Source organism: Periplaneta americana, chromosome 4, assembly GCF_040183065.1.
Source record: "Periplaneta americana isolate PAMFEO1 chromosome 4, P.americana_PAMFEO1_priV1, whole genome shotgun sequence".
NCBI classification, from domain to species: Eukaryota; Metazoa; Arthropoda; class Insecta; order Blattodea; family Blattidae; genus Periplaneta; species Periplaneta americana.
In genome coordinates, this window is record NC_091120.1 from 128,427,856 (window position 1) to 128,447,479 (window position 19,624).

General features: G+C 35.6%; 1 protein-coding gene across 7 annotated transcripts in view; it reads left to right on the forward strand.

The window, feature by feature from the left end:
- Positions 1 to 19,624, forward strand: part of LOC138698191 (protein 5NUC-like) — a 372,815-nt gene that overhangs the window by 254,087 nt on the left and 99,104 nt on the right. For 6 of the 7 annotated variants that reach the window (XM_069823952.1, XM_069823951.1, XM_069823945.1 and 3 more), the window contains one exon: positions 13,540 to 13,814. In XM_069823952.1, the coding sequence (XP_069680053.1) occupies positions 13,724 to 13,814 (91 nt within the window). In that variant the 5' untranslated portion in view covers positions 13,540 to 13,723. Of the gene's footprint in view, positions 1 to 12,935; positions 13,075 to 13,539; positions 13,815 to 19,624 lie in introns of those variants that run through there. The other variant, XM_069823947.1, reaches the window with a different exon arrangement.

Below are 19,624 nucleotides of genomic sequence, written 5' to 3' on the forward strand. Positions count from 1 at the left end.
TGTGGTCGGCACCACGCTCTGACCGCCTTTTACCCCCGGGAAAGACCTGGTACTCAATTTTATAGGAGGCTGAGTGAACCTCGGGGCCGTTCTGAAAGTTTGGCAACGAGAAAAAAAATCTTGTCGCCATTTGGGATCGAACCCTGGACCTTCCAGTCCGTAGCCAGCTGCTCTACCAACTGAGATACCCAGCCGCCAAATTGAACATAATACCAATTTTATTGCAACGTTTTCATTATTTTTATTAAACACATTATTAATATTTCAATATGTATCTTACTAATATTTAAATTAAATTTTGGAATATAAAGTACCGGTAATTTAAGTTTTCTGTATGAACATGAAACGTTTAAGTGGACATTTATTTCGAATAAATAATAATAGTAATAGCCTACTCCACGTGCTTTTTGCTGCTTAGTGGGAGTGCGCCGATGCAACCTGATCGTTGTTCGTTAGTGGCAGGAGCCGATGTAACCTGCAATGTATCATCGAATCCCTTTCCTTCCATTTGAATTCAAAGATTATTATTCTCCTCCAAGATACTTAAAATACGTAAGATCGAATTTATGTATTAAATTTAGGTTAGTTTCCTGTATTTTAATTCTAACACTTTCCCCATGTAAAGTACCTATAATGAAATCAAATTTGCATAATAAATAGGCTATTTGGATAGTACATAAGTTCAATTTTCAGTCTTAATTCTAACGTTACTGTCTCTTCTGAGGGCATATACAGTATATGTGTTGTTTGTACAGTTCTGTTTTCAAAATAAAACGTTAATTTATCTTATGAAAATATATAATTTGATTTATTTTCATGTGCGAGAACTATTACACGTGGATTTTGTAAGATATTAAAGTCAAAAAATGAAATATAAACTTCTGTGTACACTTTGAATATTTACACTTTTGAAAATCAATTAATATCTTGTAGTATAACCTTTCGAGTTTATTAATGCTTGGCATCTCCTTCTCATTCATTTTACCAAGTTTTTACACCGTTGTGGTTTGATTTTAGCCCTTTTTCTCTTACTACACGTTTGGAATCCTCTATTGTTGTACACGTCTGCTTTCTCACACTCCTCAAAATTTCCAACAAATGTTCGATGAGGTTTAAGCCTGGTGATTGAGGAGGTGTTCGCAGTTGTTGTGATATATTCCATATGAGTCAATCGTTATTGATTTGAGCAGTAGGTCTATTGTCATTGTCTTGTTGGAACATAAACACGAGTGGCAGCCCCATTTTTTGTGCATTTTTTTTTTTTGACCTTAAAGTGTTATTGTACACATACTTATCCATAATCCCATCTTTGAACTCAATATTCCCCACACCATTTGCAGACATACAGCCCCTCAACAGTATGCATGCACCTCCGTGTTTCACTCTAGATAATATGTTGTTTCTGTCGTTATGTGTTGGGCTTTCTCTATATCCTGTGAATATCATCGGAACCATAAAGATTTATCGAAGTCTAATCTTCGAGCTCGATTTGTCTCACTAATGTACGGCCTCTTTCGTGTTTTCTGCCATGGTAATGATTTTTCCACAATACAAGCCGGATAGTTTGATTACTGATCTTTGTGTATGAATACTCTTCAATCGTGACTCGAATTTATCGAACACTTATTCTTGGATTTTTGACAACTTGAATGACTATGAATCTCTCGTCACGCGCATTTAGCAATTTTTGCTTGCTTTTTCTTGCCAAGTTATTCAAAGTTTCATGATCTCGAAATTTTTCTACAATGTGTTATATTGTAGAATGTGTTTTATGCACTGCTTTACCTATTTTCCTATACAAATAGCCCTTCAGAGCCAGGCGAACATTAACTTTCTTTAAATCGTAACTGAGCTCCTTACGACGCTCCATTGTACACAATTCTCAATGACAGACTAACAGAAAGTGACCTTGACTGAAAGACAACTCTGTGCACACTGCATGCTTGTTTACTGTGCATCTAAACGTAACTACCCTCTGTGGAGTAAGTGTACAAACAACAGTGTTACATGAATTTCACGGAATTATGTAGTTTCACATTTTTATGTAAGTAATAGGTGTATGTAAATTAATGTTATTCATGTCACTGTGTTCGTGTTTAACTCATAAAATATAATGAATTTAGTTTTATTGATATATTTTGAATTTTAAGGTCATGTGAAAGGTTAGTTTAATATATAAGATGTATAAACAACACTATACGTATGTAATGTATGTATGTATGTAGGCCTATGTATGGCGTATGTCAATATTTTAAGACAATTTATGTGACGAAATGTGATTTTTTAGAGTTTAAATACTATCCCAGGTTTACTCATAAAAAATTACTAAAATCGATTAATAACTTGGCAATATGGACGTTCGAAGATTATAAGAACACAGATGCAAGATTAAAGGCATGACAAGATGTAAAAATGTTATTCCTCAGTTTTACGAAATTGATAAAGAAACTGAGAAGAAATGTGATGTTGCCATTTATCGTTAATGTAGTGTTGTGTTTTGCTTTGTAGGCTACATTGCTATTGTATGAAACGCGACTGTACTATGGTGAAAAGTTTCAAAGACGCTGAAATATAGCGCGCTCTTTCTCTTTATTTTATACTTAATGGATTTCCGAATGTTTCCAAGGAAATGTATCAGCAGTAACAATATTTAGCAGAACGGTCTGTGAAAGAATTCAAAGACCTGTTGTACTTACATGGCGCTTCGCAATCTTCGAACCGTATAATTATAACAGTAGGTATTTTCGAAAGCCATCTCGAAATCTTACGAAATGACGTAAGAGGCAACAGGTTTTAATAATAGATATTATCTAATCAAGTTCTACATTCAGCGGACGATGAAAAATGCGTCACTTCTTACTTGGAATCCCAAACGAACACTCAAATCGTCTGGCTCTAGTAAGTCTGTAATTAAATACTTTCTTTATGTAGTTCAATTAGTTCATCGAATGTTTCGATAGACATACGAAAGTAGGCCTAATTAAAATACTTGTTTTCATCTTCGTGTAAATCTACATAAAGAGTTGTGAAAAAGTGACTTTCAATAACCGATGAGTAACTATAGAATGTAGCCTATCCGTGATCGTGCTCTTTGTTAAGTTTTTTGATCCTCTGGGAGATAAAATAAGCAGCTACAACTTGTTTGTAGTACAGTCAGCTCAATGAATACTTGGAGAATATAAACACTTCGTAGCCTGTTCCGTATGGGCCTACCTTAAGAGGTGGTGAAGAGCATGTGATTAGATTAGATTAGATTAGATTAGATTAGATTAGATTAGATTAGATTAGATCAGATCTTTATTAGCCGAATAGAATTACAAGCATTCATGGCGTCGTCAGTACACAAGAAAAATGACATAACATACAATATAATACAAAAATAGACTTAATTCTAAATAAATTTAACAGTTTAATATTATAGGACAAGCTTGGTCTTCAGTTTCCACTGTTCTATCTAGTATCTTCTCTTTTTGCTTTTCCCTGTCTTTTCTTCAACTCTGAGTTACCTGAAACATAAATGGTCAAGGGCAGTATCAAGAAACGTTAAATTCTAAAATTTTAAATTTAGATATTCATTTGTGCAAAATGGCATGTGTGTTAATAAAATGTTCTTTACGTCTTTTCTGAATTTTCTTAAGTTAAGTTCTTTGATTTTCTGTGGAAGTTTATTATATAAATTGCTGCCTCTATGTGATATGCTGTTAAGACTTCTGGTAAGCCTGTGGTAATTCAGATGTATGTTTTGGGATGTTCTGGTGTTATACTCATGATAGGTTGAATTTGTTTTAAAGGAATCTATGTTTTGATGAATAAAGCACACTGTTTCTAAAATATATATACAGGGTACAGGTAAGATTTTTAGTTCTCTGAAGATTTTTATACTTTCAGTCCGAATAGGAACTTTTTTAATGATTTTGAGTATTCTTTTCTGCAATTTGAGGACTTGTGTCACTTTTGGTGAAGATCCCCAAGTAATAATGCCATATGATAGTATTGAATGAACATATCCAAAATAGACTGACATTAGAAGTTCCATGGATGATATCTTCGCAAGGACTCGAAAAGCATAACATAAGCGACTCAGCTTCTCAGTTAGATGTTGTATATGCTTTTCCCATGTTAGACTGGAATCTATCCATATACCTAAAAATTTAGAGCATTCTACTTCCTTAATTATGGTATTACTAAGAACTATGTGAATCTGGTCAGTTGGATATTGATTGAAAGATACATAGACAGTTTTATTTACATTTAATTTAAGCTTATTATTTGCTAGCCACTTGTCTAGTTTCGTTGATGTTGCATTAATTTTCATTTGCAAGTTCTCTTCCTTATTATCACTCAGTATTATGTTTGTGTCATCTGCAAATAAGACAGTTTTCCCTTCAGTTATATTTAACGGGAGATCATTTATGTATAGGAGAAATAATATTGGACCAAGAATTGAGCCTTGAGGGACACCATGGGGCATAGGAACGGATTTTGATTTTACTGAGCCAATTTGTACAACCTGTTCCCTATTGCTTAAGTACGAGATGAACCAGTTCCCTGCTAATCACCTTATGCCAAATTGTTGTAGTTTCCGGATTAGAATTTCATGATTAACCATGTCAAATGCTTTGCTAAGGTCCAGGAAAAGTCCAACGGTTTGTTCTTTATTGTTTTTAGCATTGAGGATTGATTCGATAAACGATATTACAGCATTATTGATTCCTTTACCTTTTCTAAAACCAAACTGAGAATTTGACAGTATATTATTATATTCTAGGAATGAGACTAATCTGTTGTACATAACCTTTTCAAGGACTTTCGAGAACCCAGATAATAGGGATATAGGCCTATAGTTCTCAATATTTTGTTTAACTCCCTTCTTAAAAATTTGGCAAACTTTTGCTACTTTAAAGATCTCTGGAAATTTACCAGTGACTAAGGATAAATTACAGATGTCTGTCATTGGCAGAGCTAGAAGATGATTACAAGCTTTTATTACTGCATCTGGGATTTCGTCAATTCCAGATGCCAGGCTACATTTTAGGTTTCCCATTATTTTGTGAATTTCTTTTGTGGTTACTGGTTTTAAAAAAAATTGTACTTTTATTCCCTGTATGTTGAAAGGTTGGCTGTGGATTCCTTGTTGGTGCAGGTTCTAAAGTTTGCGTAACATTTGCAAAGTAGTTATTAAATACTTCAGCTAATTTATGTGGACTCTCAATTAAGCTACCATTGTTTAATAATTCAATATTGACTTTTGCTGTGTCTGATTTTTTCCCGGTTTCCCTTTTTACCACATCCCAAATTGCTTTACTTTTATTTTCTGCTCTCAAAATGAAGTCCTGATTGTAATTTAATTTTGCCTTATGGATTACTTTTTTTTAGGATGTTACAATATGTTTTATAATATAGTTTGAGATTTAAATCATTTGTATATTGACATATATTGTGCAATTGTCTTTTCCTTTTACAAGAAATTATGATTCCTTTCGTTATCCAATTTTTTTATTTATTCATTTTGTTTGAAAGAATAATTTTTTTAATTGGAAATGCGATATTAAAATAATGTGTTACAGTGTTAATGAATTCCACTGATTTTTCATGTACATCTGTTTTGTTAAACACATCAGACCAGTCTTCTTTTAGGAGCATAGATTTAAAGTATTCTATATTTGACTCATCAAATGATATTTTATAGCTGACGGACTTATTACTAGCTTTAGGTTCAGCATTTGCTTCTAATTTTATATGTAAAAATGTAGCATTATGATCTGAAATTCCCATTTTTATATTTTCTGCTGAGAATGGGTAGAAATCATTATCAATAACTTGACCTTGCATGACTGTTTACTTTCTCCCACAATCCATTGCGCTGATTTTACATTCATTTCGAACAACGAACACGAACTGACATCCTCGTTGCTGTGTAAGAACGGGCTATCCGTTCATCGACCGCATGCGTAGAGCGTAGAACCAAATACTCTACAATGATAATACCGGAAAGTTCACGGTAAAAGTGGCGAATGACTCGCCAGTGCTATCTAGCGGCAGGGATTGTAGGCAGCGAGGATGTGACGAATAGCGCGTTGAACTGTGTTTTTGAGCTTTGTTCTTCGACAAACACAAGATGTCCTAAGGATTATTCTCATTATAGTTGTAGCCTATCAGTTAAATGTGGAAATGTTTGTTCTGTGTTTTGTAAAAATATGCCTAGCAAAATATGCTAGAACTTTCTTCAGATTTCCAAAAGATAGATATTGGGAGTAGTCATGTAAACACCAGTAGAATGTTACTTTTCTGTTACAAGATGATGATGATGATTACTACTACTACTACTACTACTACTACTACTACTACTACTACTGGTACTACAGTTATTTGCTTTTGTCTTTTAGGTGTGCTATGCTCATACAGGGTGTATCTATATCGGTGTCAAATATTTCGGGGACGTGTTCCTAACATAAAAACAATTAAAAAAGTTAATAAGAACATGGGTCTGAAAACATTCGTTAGGGAGTTATTAAAGGATTTGTCCCTTCATTAACCGCTGATTGTTTGATGATTTTTTGTTTGTTTGTATTTTGTAGAGCAAAGAAATCGGAAGAAAATGTATTCTGTGACTGAACAGAACGAAATGATTTGCATCATTTAATTGATGATGTGCTTCTGGACGTCATCCAACGAATGTATTTTAACATGATGCTGCTCCAGCTCATTTCAGTCTGATAGTTCGTAATTTTTTAATGATCGATTTCCCCAAAGATGTATTGGTCGAAGGGGATTCATTGCATGGCCTGCTCGATCGCCTGATTTGAATCCAATGGATATCTTCGTCTGGTTTATGCGACTCCTGTACTTAATGTTGATATTCTGAGAGCGTAGGCAAACTGTATTTCACGAAATACGAAACACTCCAGGATTTTCAACAGAGTACGCCAGAGCATGTAACGCAGGTTTAGGGGACACATCGAAGCAGGAGGAAGCCACTTCGAGCAATTTTTGTAACATTAAATTTTGTTTTGTAACTCTGAAATAAATTATTTTAAGATCAATGTTCATAGGAACTTTTTGTAATGTTTTGGTGTTAGGAACACGTCCCCGAAATATTTGACACCAATTTAGATACACCATGTATAGGTAAATAAACGCAGATAGACGTTTTAGTTAATGAGGTTTAATAGGGCGCGTCAGCTACTATCGCTATTTGCGTCCTTATCTAAACTTCTTTAAAAAACAAAACACAAACATATCATAAGTAAAATGCGAGCACTAACTAAAAACGCTGTCAACAGTTCTGGACGAAACGTTTAAAATTAGAGGGATAGAATATATTATGTACAAAATTCACAAAATATATTCATATCACTTTTGATTATCGGAATTCAATAACCATAATTCGAAACATGAGGGGTACGTGTAATAAATTGCAAAAGTATACCGAAGTTTTAAATCAGTCGTACTTACTTACTTACTTTTAAGGAACCCGGAGGTTCATTGTCGCCCTCACATAAGCCCGCCATTGGTCCCTATCCTGACCAAGATTAGTCCAGTCTCTATCATCATATCCCACCTCCCTCAAATCCATTTTAATATTATCGTCCCATCTACGTCTCAGTCGTAGGACTGTTAATTTTTAATATTCTGTTTTTAATAACAGACTGAAGATAATAGTTATTCCTTCATAGAACTTAACAGCTCCTTCTTCCGAAAATATGAGTGAAAATCAAAGCACAATTAAAGAATCGCGAAGATCCCAAATAAACATCTTAGAGCTTGCATCGAGGAAGATGCGGGTTTTCTGACATTACACAGAAACGACAGACCATACTACTCCATCGTGTAATTAGATAGTGCATTAGCAATGACATATTCTCTGTGTTAACTGAAACAGTTACTAAGCTGCATAAATCTACTTTACATTGTTCATATAAAACACAGTTTCTTTATAGTTTCTCCGTATAAAAAATTGAAAGTCTTTACTTTTTTATCCAAATAGTGTGTCTTGGAATGCGTAACATAAAAATGTGAATTGTTGGTTTTGTGAAGAAAGTGGACTCGTGTTTTTTTCATAATAAGTGATTCAGGTAGTTATTCGGACAAATAATTTGCCTAGTCCTATATTTTAAAGGCATTATTAATATTTCACTAAATTAAGATCATTTTTTTTACCATGTAAGAAATCCTAAAAGATAAAAACTAGCTCAAGCGGAAATGACAGCTCTAAACAGAGCAAGTCCAAATGCCGATTTAATTAAAATTGTTAAAGATGATGAATTCATTAGTCACAAGTGTGCTTAAAAAGAAGGACATGGGGAACATGGGGAAACGATAAAGTTTTGCCGCAACATTCCATTAATCTTCACCTCAAGACAAAAGATTTCTAAGAAGAAAATTATGTTTACCAACAGTTAGATCTCTCAAAAATTGACTTCATGAATTTGGTATAGGCCCGGTATAAATTGCACTATTCTATAATTAATTATTAAAAATAAAATCCGATATTTTACCATTGAATGAAAAAGTTAACTATTATTGTTGAAGACAAAATGTCTTTGAAGGAAAACATAACTTATAATGCTAAAACAGACACTTTGAGGGATTCGTTAAATTAGGTAGAGATAGGCATAATCGACACACTTCAACTGACGTAAAAATTTCAGAAGTACCATTTGCAAACCAACCATTGGTTTCATTATTCGAAGAATGTACAAAATTTTAAAGCAAACTACGTATAAGTTATTTTCTATCAAAACAAACAATACTTACTTACTTACATACTTATGGCTTTTAAGGAGCCCGAGGTTCATTGCCGCCCTCACATAAGCCCGCCACTGGTCCCTATTCTGAGCAAGATTAATCCATTCTCTATCATCATATCCCACCTCCCTCAAATCCATTTTAATATTATCCTCCCATCTACGTCTCGGCCTCCCCAAAAGTCTTATTCCCTCCGGCCTCCCAATTAACACTCTATATGCATTTCTGGATTCTCCCATATGTGCTACATGCCCTCCTCATCTCAAACGTCTGGATTTAATGTTCCTAATTATGTCAGGTGAAGAATACAATGCGTGCAGTCAAAACAAACAATGCCTGCAGAAATTTTAAAATCACAATTGCTTGATGTAAAAGATAAAATAGAAGATACAGGCTTTATCCCTAAAGCAGCGACTGTGCCAGTATCTTCACTGACAAATATTTTAATGTGCTAATAAAATTGTTACATCAAAAATAAAATGGTAAACCATTAGCCAAGGAACGAAATACGCGATATATGAAAGTTTCTAAAGTCATGCACAACTAAATCATAATTACATTTGAAAATACGAGAATCGTGCCATTTCATTTCTATTCCAATAACTTTGTAACTTCTTATTAATTTAAAATGTTGTGAACCTTGTGACTCTAAATAAAGCTATTGATTTGCATTTTTATTGACATCAGATGAACACCTCTCCGTTTTTCCTCATGTAACCTAGCACGCCGCAATGAATGTATAAACAATCCAAGCCGCTAGATAGCAGCACAGTCACTTTTCGCCGCCGCTTGCAATGCTAAACAGGCAAGCTTTCCAGTATTATTGTTATAGAGTATTTGGTAGAACGCAGATCCCCTTCGCTGTGTAACGGACCTTAGTGTAGTCAGACGGTGAGAGTTCGGGAATGCTGCTAGCTTGAGAGTTAGCGCAATAGATCGCAAAAGGACGCAGTGCTGGATCATAGTGCCCCCTTCCTAAAATTCCATTTCATTCTGTTGCTGTTTCGCGCCGTAACATAAGCGTCGTGATTTAAAACCTCATTCTTAGGACTCGCGTAATTTGTTTGAATGTATCTAATGATAATAAAATACTTGATAGAAGCAATGTTTATATCCCAAGATTGTTTATTTATATGGAAACGTTACCTGATTGAGGTTTTTTCCGGGGTTTTCCCTCAACCCAATATGAGCAAATGCTGGGTAACTTTCGGTGTTGGACCCCGGACTCATTTCACCGGCATTATCACCTTCATCTTATTCAGACGCTAAATAACCTAAGATGTTGATAAAGCGTCGTAAAATAACCTATTAAAATAAAAATATATGGAAATAGTTTTTTCCATTTTCGCACAAATTTTGTTTTATGGACTTGGATGATTGTGATTCTAGACGCCTCAATTATCGAGTTTTCATTTTTGTTATTAAATTCGTTTTATTTTTCAAAGTAAATTATTATTTTACATATATTTGAACATATAATCTTAACGTCCCTGTCCCATTACTCCGCCTAGAGGGCCATCTTTTGTTCTCACTATAGTACACGATGCTGGTAAAGAGGGAGGGCTCGGAACTGACGTCGTTATGTTTTGTTCACAACTATAGAAAATACTACAATTTCTAAAGCTGGCTTAAGAGAATACATATTGTACTAATGCAGAATCGCTCTATATAAACGGTCAAAGGAGAAAAGTTATTAATAAAAACTTATTAATATAAAAAGTAAATAATACATACTGTAACTTTACAAAGTCCAGAAGTGAAAATTCATACTACACTAGCATCATAAGTGGCAAAATTGCAAGAAAAATACACATAATACTAAGATACGGAATTCGACCCTTTATTGTGGGAAAACTCTCGCCATCTCGCCCTGTACCTAAAATTGCTGTCATCTGGCAACACTGTGAAAAAACTGAGTGTCAATAATGGCGAAATGTGTACCTATGTTTGTTAGCGGGCCGGTGTTATTGACGGTCGAAAACAGAGAGACTGGGCCGAAGAAATTATTTTGACATCTGTTCTGGCGATAATCATAGTTATTCACAAATCTGATCGTCGCGACGACGCGTCGGCAGGACCTATGACCCCATCATTCCATGCCAAAACGTCTTTGCTGTAGCTTCAAGGGAGTGTCTCCTGTCAACCACCATAGCGGTCCCATAATAGGGCATAGTTCAGTTTTGTTTAGTTGCGTAAACCGCAAAATAGTTTATATAAAATCCTTAACAGAACTATTTCTCAATGAAGCATTAATTCTGAATTTGAATGAATTGATTCTCTACTATAAATTCAGTAAGAAATACAGTAATTAGAATTTTTATTATCGTTGGAAACTGGGATCTTACTTTAGAATAAACCTTGTATGTATGCATTTAGGGTAGTGTTGTCAGTTTTGGAAATTGAAAATAAGAAACATCATTGATCGACATTGCACTTGCTTTAAAAATAAAAGGTGTACTTTTGAGTGTACCTATAAGAGGAGGATGTGTTATGTACCATATTAACTAATAAAATTAATCGTTATGAATTTATGATATATGATTAAAATTATTTATTACAGCATTACTATACATACAATCATACTGTGAACAGTCGGCCTGGGTAGCGTAGTCGGTATAGCGTCGGCCTTTTGTGCTCGAGATTGTGGGTTCGATCCCGGCCAGATCGATGGCATTTAAGTGTGCTTAAATGCGACAGCCTCATGTACTTACTGGCATGTAAAAGAACTCCTGCGGAACAAAATTCCGGCACATCGGCGACGCTGATATAATCTCGACAGTAAGTTGCGAGCATCGTTAAATAAGCTGTAATTTAATTTAATTTTACTGTGAACTTAGTCCTTTCTATCACTTGTGCATTTCATGTGTTAACTGTATTCACTTTAAGAAGACATATTTAGCAGTTGTTTGTCTAACAAAATCTTCTTGTAAAGTTCACTACAGTCTTCATCATTGTTGAAGTATACACGAAGTTCATGTCTGATAAGTAGAGCCCGGATTTCCATGCATTATCAAGTCTTAAAACATGCTTGCATTCACGCACATTACTTGACAAAACATGCACAATGAAGCGAAAAACAGTAAAAATGTGCACTATAAAAATTTATCGAGTTCTACTTTGTTACATTTTTATTTTCTATTGCAACAATGTACTAAAACTATTTTCTCCAAATTTTTTTCACTTAAGCTTGTGTGTTTATTTGGAGCACATTCTTGAACACAGAAAATGATTTTCTACGTCACAAGAAGTGATAGGTGCATACCGTACTTAAGCGAAGAAATTTGTGACAAAGTTGCATTTTCGCATGACTGACCCCATTGGGTATCGGACCCAGAACCTTTAGACTTCAGCGTTATGCCTTAACCCACAACGCTATCGCGCCCCCCCCCCCTCCAAATGCACAAGTAGTCCTACCTACATACGTCTTTATTGCAACAATCATAATAAATTACAGCATCGCCCGTCTGTATAAACATTCCTTTCCCTCGGTAGGCACAAGATCTCCTCTTGGAGTTCTAACAGGAGCTATAAAAACACTTCTCAATTCGACACAAATGTATACCAAATTGCAGTTTGCAAGCCTTCTGCTTATGTCTTCCTTTTTGCCAATATTTTGGCCTCAAGTTTGTGACAAGCGAGAGTTGGGGATTGGAAATTCAGCGTAACAAGGAAAGAGGATTTAGTGAAAAATCCAGAGAGTTGTCAGGCAGGAAGCCCCCCCCTAAATAGACAAATAAGATGCAAATACCAGATTCTGAAAAGTAACATTTATAAATAGCACTATAAGTTAACATAATACATACACTAGCGAGAAAAAGGAACATAATATGTAGGCCTAATATAAAAGTCAGAATATGTGCTATTAAATCTAAAATCTTCAAAATATGCATTATGCATGAATTTACTTCCCCCCCCCAAAGCCAGAACATGCAAACATGCACGGAAAAAGTACAGTTATTTGGAATCAATAAGTCTTAAAACGAATATTTGCAAAGTTTGAGAAGTGTAACAAGCTTATATAAAAACATGCATTTGCATGGAAATCCGGGATATGCAGTACGTCTCTTCCTTTCATCCCTCCATTTTATAACTGTGATTGAAAATTGCATGTGATTGGAAAATGATGAGCAAAAACTTTATTACAATTAAAATATTTTTCAGTTCTTGTGCACCAATTGTTGTTTAGTCAACTGTCTGAAGACACCATCAAGGCATCACTCATGAGACAAGTAGGCCAGGAGATAATGGGGTAGGGTGGCCGGTTCCTTTCCCCCTCCGTTGCACACATCGCTGTCTAGTTACATGTTACACTAACCAACTTCAGATGTAGGTATACAAACAAACCTATAATCACTTCCGTCTTCCTGGTACTGTAATATCACTTCGAATACTATGCCGCCACTGTAGTTAACATTGCAATCAGAACGATTCCGAACTACTCGCGGGATTTGAAAATTGAAACCGGACCATTTTTTGGCGTACAGTTAGAGACTCACATCCTACACGGAACAAAGAGAGCTAAAATCATATTATTCTGGGTAAAACCGTACAATCTGGTAACCCTAATTTAGAGGTTTATGTATGTTTGTATGTGTGTACGTAATTTGAAATATTTGTTTAAAATTCCTATACCATGTGACACTGTGAAATAGACTGAGTAAATAATGAAAAAGTATTGTAATTATTATCATTTTATTAAATTTTAACTATGTCTAGAATTATTGTCATTGTATTAAATTTGAACTATGTCTAGAAAAATGCTAAGTATTCCTGTCTTTCTTTGTGTTTCAGACAATACGTCGCAGGTTGTGAAATGTAGTATTTAACAACGTTTACACCTAGTCTTAGCATCACAGATCATTGTGCAAGAACTTTAAAGAAGAAAATAAACAACAATATCCTGCGTGATCCCTACGTTATCTGCAGCAGTTCTTAATTCAGTCTGTAGGTTACCATAAACTGAAACAGTATCAAGATGACTAGAAGAAATCATTGTCTCCACATCTTCAGTTATATGACAATAACAGTATTACTTCTTTCTTACAACAGTGGAATTTGTGCAGAAGGTATGCTTTTAGTATTAGTTTTCACACCTTTCTACCTTACTTGGTAAGTTTTCTCTTGGCGAAGGTTACTAATGTCCTTGGCACTACAAGAAATTGCTAAATACCTTGAAAATGCATTGGATTTATAAACTGGGAGAGCTGCATGCCCACTCCACCCCACCCAACGCACCCCAAATACGTACCTTTCTTATATACGAAAATCGTCGTGCATGAATGAAGAATACGGCCAAATTTCGTTAATGTAACGTAATTTTAAGCAGAGAATTGAGTTTGTGTCGTCAACATAGTAATAATACTAGGCCTACACACCTAATCTAATCTAATCTAACCTAACCTAACCTAACCTAATCTCTCGCATAATACTACACATCTCAAACCAACTTAATCTGTCATATAATACACACCTAACCTAACCTGTCGTATAATAGGCCTACTACCACAGTCTAAGACTATGGCGACTTTCACAATTACATATATATATTGAAAATTGGTAGTACCACATTGGCAGTGATAAAAGTGAGCAATATTAGTGTTCAATGGTCGGTGGATACTCTACTTCAGTGTATGTGTCCAAAATTTGAACATCAATTTTATTATACTCACGTTTTGGTTACTATTGCGCTCTTCAATCAGTTGACATATAGTATATGCATTTTATTATAATAATAATAATAATAATAATAATAATATTATATCCTCTGATTGAGGTTCTGGCTGATATGTATATGTATTATCAGGCATCTCACTTTACTATGTGTGTCAGAGAAATAACAAATTGTTTGTATGCATCTGAAGTTTGGCTAGTGTAATATGTACGGTATCTAGTCGACGATGTATGCAACGGAGGGGGAAAGAAAGTGGCCACCATACCCCATTATCTCCTGGCCTAGTTGCCTCATGAGTAGTGCCTTGTTGGTATCACTTGTGAGGTTCAGATCTGTCTCTGGCCAGTTGACTAAATAATAATAATAATAATAATAATAATAATAATAATAATAATAATAAACATCATCATCATTCATTGCTGACATGTAAGCTGTATAAAGTATAACTTGCTGCAGCATAAAACCTCCATTCACAATTGAATAAACTGAAATCATTTTCCACAGGTATAGTGAGAAAGTATATATAGCAAATACACACCGGATAGAGAGAGTGACTGTGAGTTTGAATGTGAAATGGTTTGGGGGGGGGGGCTATTTATATTCAGTTATCATACAATTAGAATGTTGTTAGTACTGTAACTTAATCATTACCTAAGCTGGATTCACTTTTAATACTTTACATTAGTAAGATTGAAACTCAAATGTTGTTGTTGTTTTCTAATGCCAGGCGTTTGACAATAAAGTCATTTGACCACTTGCACTCCAATATTTTTCAAAGATATTATGACCAGCCACTGAAGCACAGATTTTGTGCCTATATAGTCTAGAATTCGATTGGTAGTCAGTTTTTCCAACCCATTTTGCCCTATTCCTTTTTCCCAACATAGCCTGAGTTCCAATACTGCCTTCATTTCCCCACTCCATATATATCTCAATTCTGTTTCTCCAATCAGTCGTTCCCAAACCGCTTTTCCTGGAACATTCTTACCATGACAACCTCTTTGTACGTTTTCTTGATGACAAATGTTGTTGTATTGAATTATCATATATTATTTCGTGTGAACTTACTGTAAATATTATGGCGAAATTGTAAATTTTTGGGGTAGGAGAAGACATTTACATAATATATTGATGGATATTTATATTACAAGCATGCTGAAAAAAATGAAGGAAAAAATACTGGAATTGTAGGAGAAAGAAAGTATGTTCAACTCAACGAAGAGAGAGAGAGAGGGGTGTGTGTCTGTGTTTTTTTTTTTTTCTTTATTGTTTAATACACTCAGCACCTACGTGCTCCAAATCTTGAAGAAGTAAATTACATAGGCTATTATGAACATTATTTAGAAATATGAAGAATGTAGGGAAAGAAGTGAAATGTGAACATATTTACGGGCAATTGGACTCAATTTAAATTTTTAAATATGATGCGACATCTTACACAATTTGAAATTGTATAATTAAATTTCTAATGCATGTAATGCATAGACCTGACTTAAAAAGTGCCATTTTAACAAATAGATAATTGAAACTTTAAAGAAATTGTGAATAGTTTGGAAAAATAGAAAGTTGGAAGAAGTAAATTTCGGAAGCTTTTGATATTGACAAAGATGCTTTGGAATATAAATAAGTTGTGAAAAATAACATTTTGGAACTATTTCCTTGGAAAATTATGTTTACTGTGACCACCGAGTTTGATACTGTTTGTTAGTGGGGAAAAATGGGAATGTCTATCAGCACTGCAATTCTGTTAATTTACATCTTATTCGACTACATTAGAAAATATTCAATGCAAATTCATATCATTATGTTCCTATAGGTTTCTGTCCTATCACTTCGAGAATAGTTACGAGACAATTGTAATTATTTTAAGTGTCAAGATTCCACGATCTCGATGCTGTATTTTTAATCGAGGTTCTTATGTAAATCTTACATAAACAACGTTAGCTTTCGTGTTTCTGTGAAATGCATGAGAAGTCAAAGTATTATCTACCATAGAAATTCTAAATCTCTTTCCTATGTCTTCCAAAAGCTTTAGAACTGTCAATTTGTATAGCAACAATTTTGATCCATTTACATTATAAGTTAGAATTTGCCTAATTTTATTGTAAAATATTTACATCATCATGATCATAATCACTGATATTGTTAATATTAGGCCTATAGTAAGCCTTGTGCTAACCTATGATTGAATAATCACTGTTTGATAGTACGTTAATAATGATGTATATACTGTAGATTACACTGACTGGCAAAAATTGGAACATAACATTTTTATAAAAATCTTAATTTATTGTAATAGAAAAATATTTCCCTTCAAATATTTATGAAAACAACATATTCGATTATAGAAAACACTGAAATAATATTAGCAACATGCATGTAACTCACAATTTTCCCTAACTTTCGCATATCTTGAAAGTTTGAAATTTTTTTAAAATTACCTACCTTGCATCACGATTTAGTCAATTTAAGGCCAATGAAAACAAAGTTAATGTTTACACTGTATCTTTTGAGGTCACTAAGCACTAAAACGGGTATTTTCGCCCCTGGCATCTATGGTAGCCTTTAAGTGTTGAGGCATACTGCCCACATACGGTTGGAGGGCCTCTTGAGTGATGTTATTCCACTCTTCCAGCAATGTTGCCCTTAACTGCGCCAAGGTATTCATGTCACGTCGTTGGACATTCCTTCAGAGCACAAACCACACATGCTCATTTGGATTTATGTCGGGACTACGAGCTGGCCAGTCTAGGGTTCATATCCCAAGTTTCTGTAGGCACGACATGAGTGGTATGCAGATGGACATTATTGTGCATGAGTATAAAGTTCTGAGCAATGAAAGGTGCAAAGGGCATCACATGTCTTCCAGGATCTTTTTGATGTACCTTTGTGCATTAAGGGTCCCGCGATTGACGAACACGAGCTCAGTGCAGGCCACATTGCTGATACCAGTCCACACCATTATTGAGCCATCCCCAAATGGAGTCCTCGAGGAGAAAGCAACAGACGAGTACCTCTCTCCAGGCCTTCTCCACTTTCTTTCTCATCCCTCAGCAGACCTCAGGTCAAAGCAGCTCTCATCAGTGAAGAGGACATAGGCCCACTGCTCTGGAGTCCAGCCTTTGTGCTGCCTCGCAAAACAAAGGCGTGCTTCCCTGTGCCGTGGCTCGAGTTGGGGTCCATATGCAGGTCTTCTGGACATAAGATTAGCTTCTGTAACTCTGTCCGCTCACTCACTCTTACATGCCTGACATTTTCCAGTTGATTTCTTGCCTGTACTGCTGCGGTATGGTGATCACGCAGAACTTGAAGGTTGAGAAATCTATCATCCCCGAGAAGTGAGCCCCCCCTACGGCCAGATTCCCGTCTCTTGTATGTTTCAAGTTCCTTATAACGTTGCATTGCACGGTGAATACTACAGAGTGATGCTTCAGTGACCTGAGCCATTTAACAAAGACTGCGTCCATCCTCCACCAAAGCAACTGCCCTTGCGACATCTACATGGATAAGAGGCATGTTTTACTCACAACTGCACATGAATAAGTGATAACATTTTAGTGAATGATTCAAAAGGCACTTTCACGATTCTCTGTCCGGGAGTGCCACACCAAATTCATGGAAATTGCCAATGTTCTGCAGCGGAAGGGAGCTGGCCGACCAAGCATGGGTGCATAAAAATGGACTTTGTGAGTGATTCGTGCCTATGTAGCCCTCGCAAGTCAGTTCGCACTACTGCCAGGCAATTGCAGTTACCACGATCGACGATTCACGAAGTTCTACACAAGCATTTGTGTCTTTATGGCTACAAAGAGCAGCTGGTATAAGCTCTTCAACCAGACAATAGACCACGACACATAGAATTTGCTGTAGGCATGTTGGAGCACATTGACAATGATGAAACATTACTCAAGCGTTTTCTCTTCAATGATGAAGCAACATATCGTGTCTGGCCCACTAAACCGCCATAATGTCAGGATCATGGAGTTCAAAAATCTCCATGACTCGCGTGTAGATCTGGGGATGGGGTCATACGCAATCGAAACTTTTGGCCATTCTGTGGCCATTCTTTACAGAAGAAACAATCACAACCAATGTGTGCCTGGACATGCCTCGCTGAATTTGTCATCCTGCAACTGGAAGACATTCAACCTAATGTCATGTTTCAACAGGATGGAGCACCTCCACACTGGGGTTTGGCTGTGCGTGAAGTTTTGGATGAACAGTTCCTGGAAGGTGGATTGGCAGAGATGGCCCAATTCCATGGCCATCTTGCTCATCGGAAATCACACCTCTGCACTGCTACTTATGGGGTTATGTTAAAGACGTGATGTACCGAACACCCGTTCGTGATTCGAGCGATCCAAAGCCTGGATGGCGCAGTGGTAGAGTGTTGGCCTTCTGTGCTCGAGGTTGCAGGTTCGATCCCGGCCCAGGTCGATGGGATTTAAGTTTGCTTAAATGCGACAGACTCATGTCAGTAGATTTATTGGCATGTAAAAGAACTGCGGGACAAAATTCCAGCACACCGGCGACGCTGATATAATTTCGACAGTTGCGAGCGTCATTAACTAAAACATAATTTACAATTTTCTAAAACAACGGACTGAGTTGAGGCAGCCATTACGACTGTGGATTAAATAATGCTTGCACGAACCCGGCAGGAACTGAATTATCACTTGGATGCATATGTAGAGGTATAATAACTTGGAGAGATGCTCTTTCAATTGCAAAAATTCTCACTGCGATATTTTGTTTGGTTATTTTTAATTCAGTCTACAAGTTGTACTGATCATTTGTAGACACTTTTATATTTTTCGAAATCTGAGAGGTCTCCAACAGTTTTGAACAGACTATTAGTTTTTATTTAAGCATTTTTGTTACTTCACTATCTTTGACTTGAACATTTTTTCACTATTGTTATGAGTTCATAAAATAAGTCTCATTTAATTGTGTTTAATCTCATAGTATTTTCATAGTTTTAACTAATCGAAGAACATTGTTACAAATTAATTATGCATGCCCATTAACTGCCTAGGGCATGTTATTCATTTTCAGCATAATTGTAATATGGTATGGTCATTCTTTTATGTAAGATAAACATGTGTTAATTTTCATATTTTGAAATATCTTCTCACTAATTATACCGGTAATCATTTCTCTTGCAGTCCAAGAAGTAACTTCTTTCAACAACGGTAGTAAAAGTCC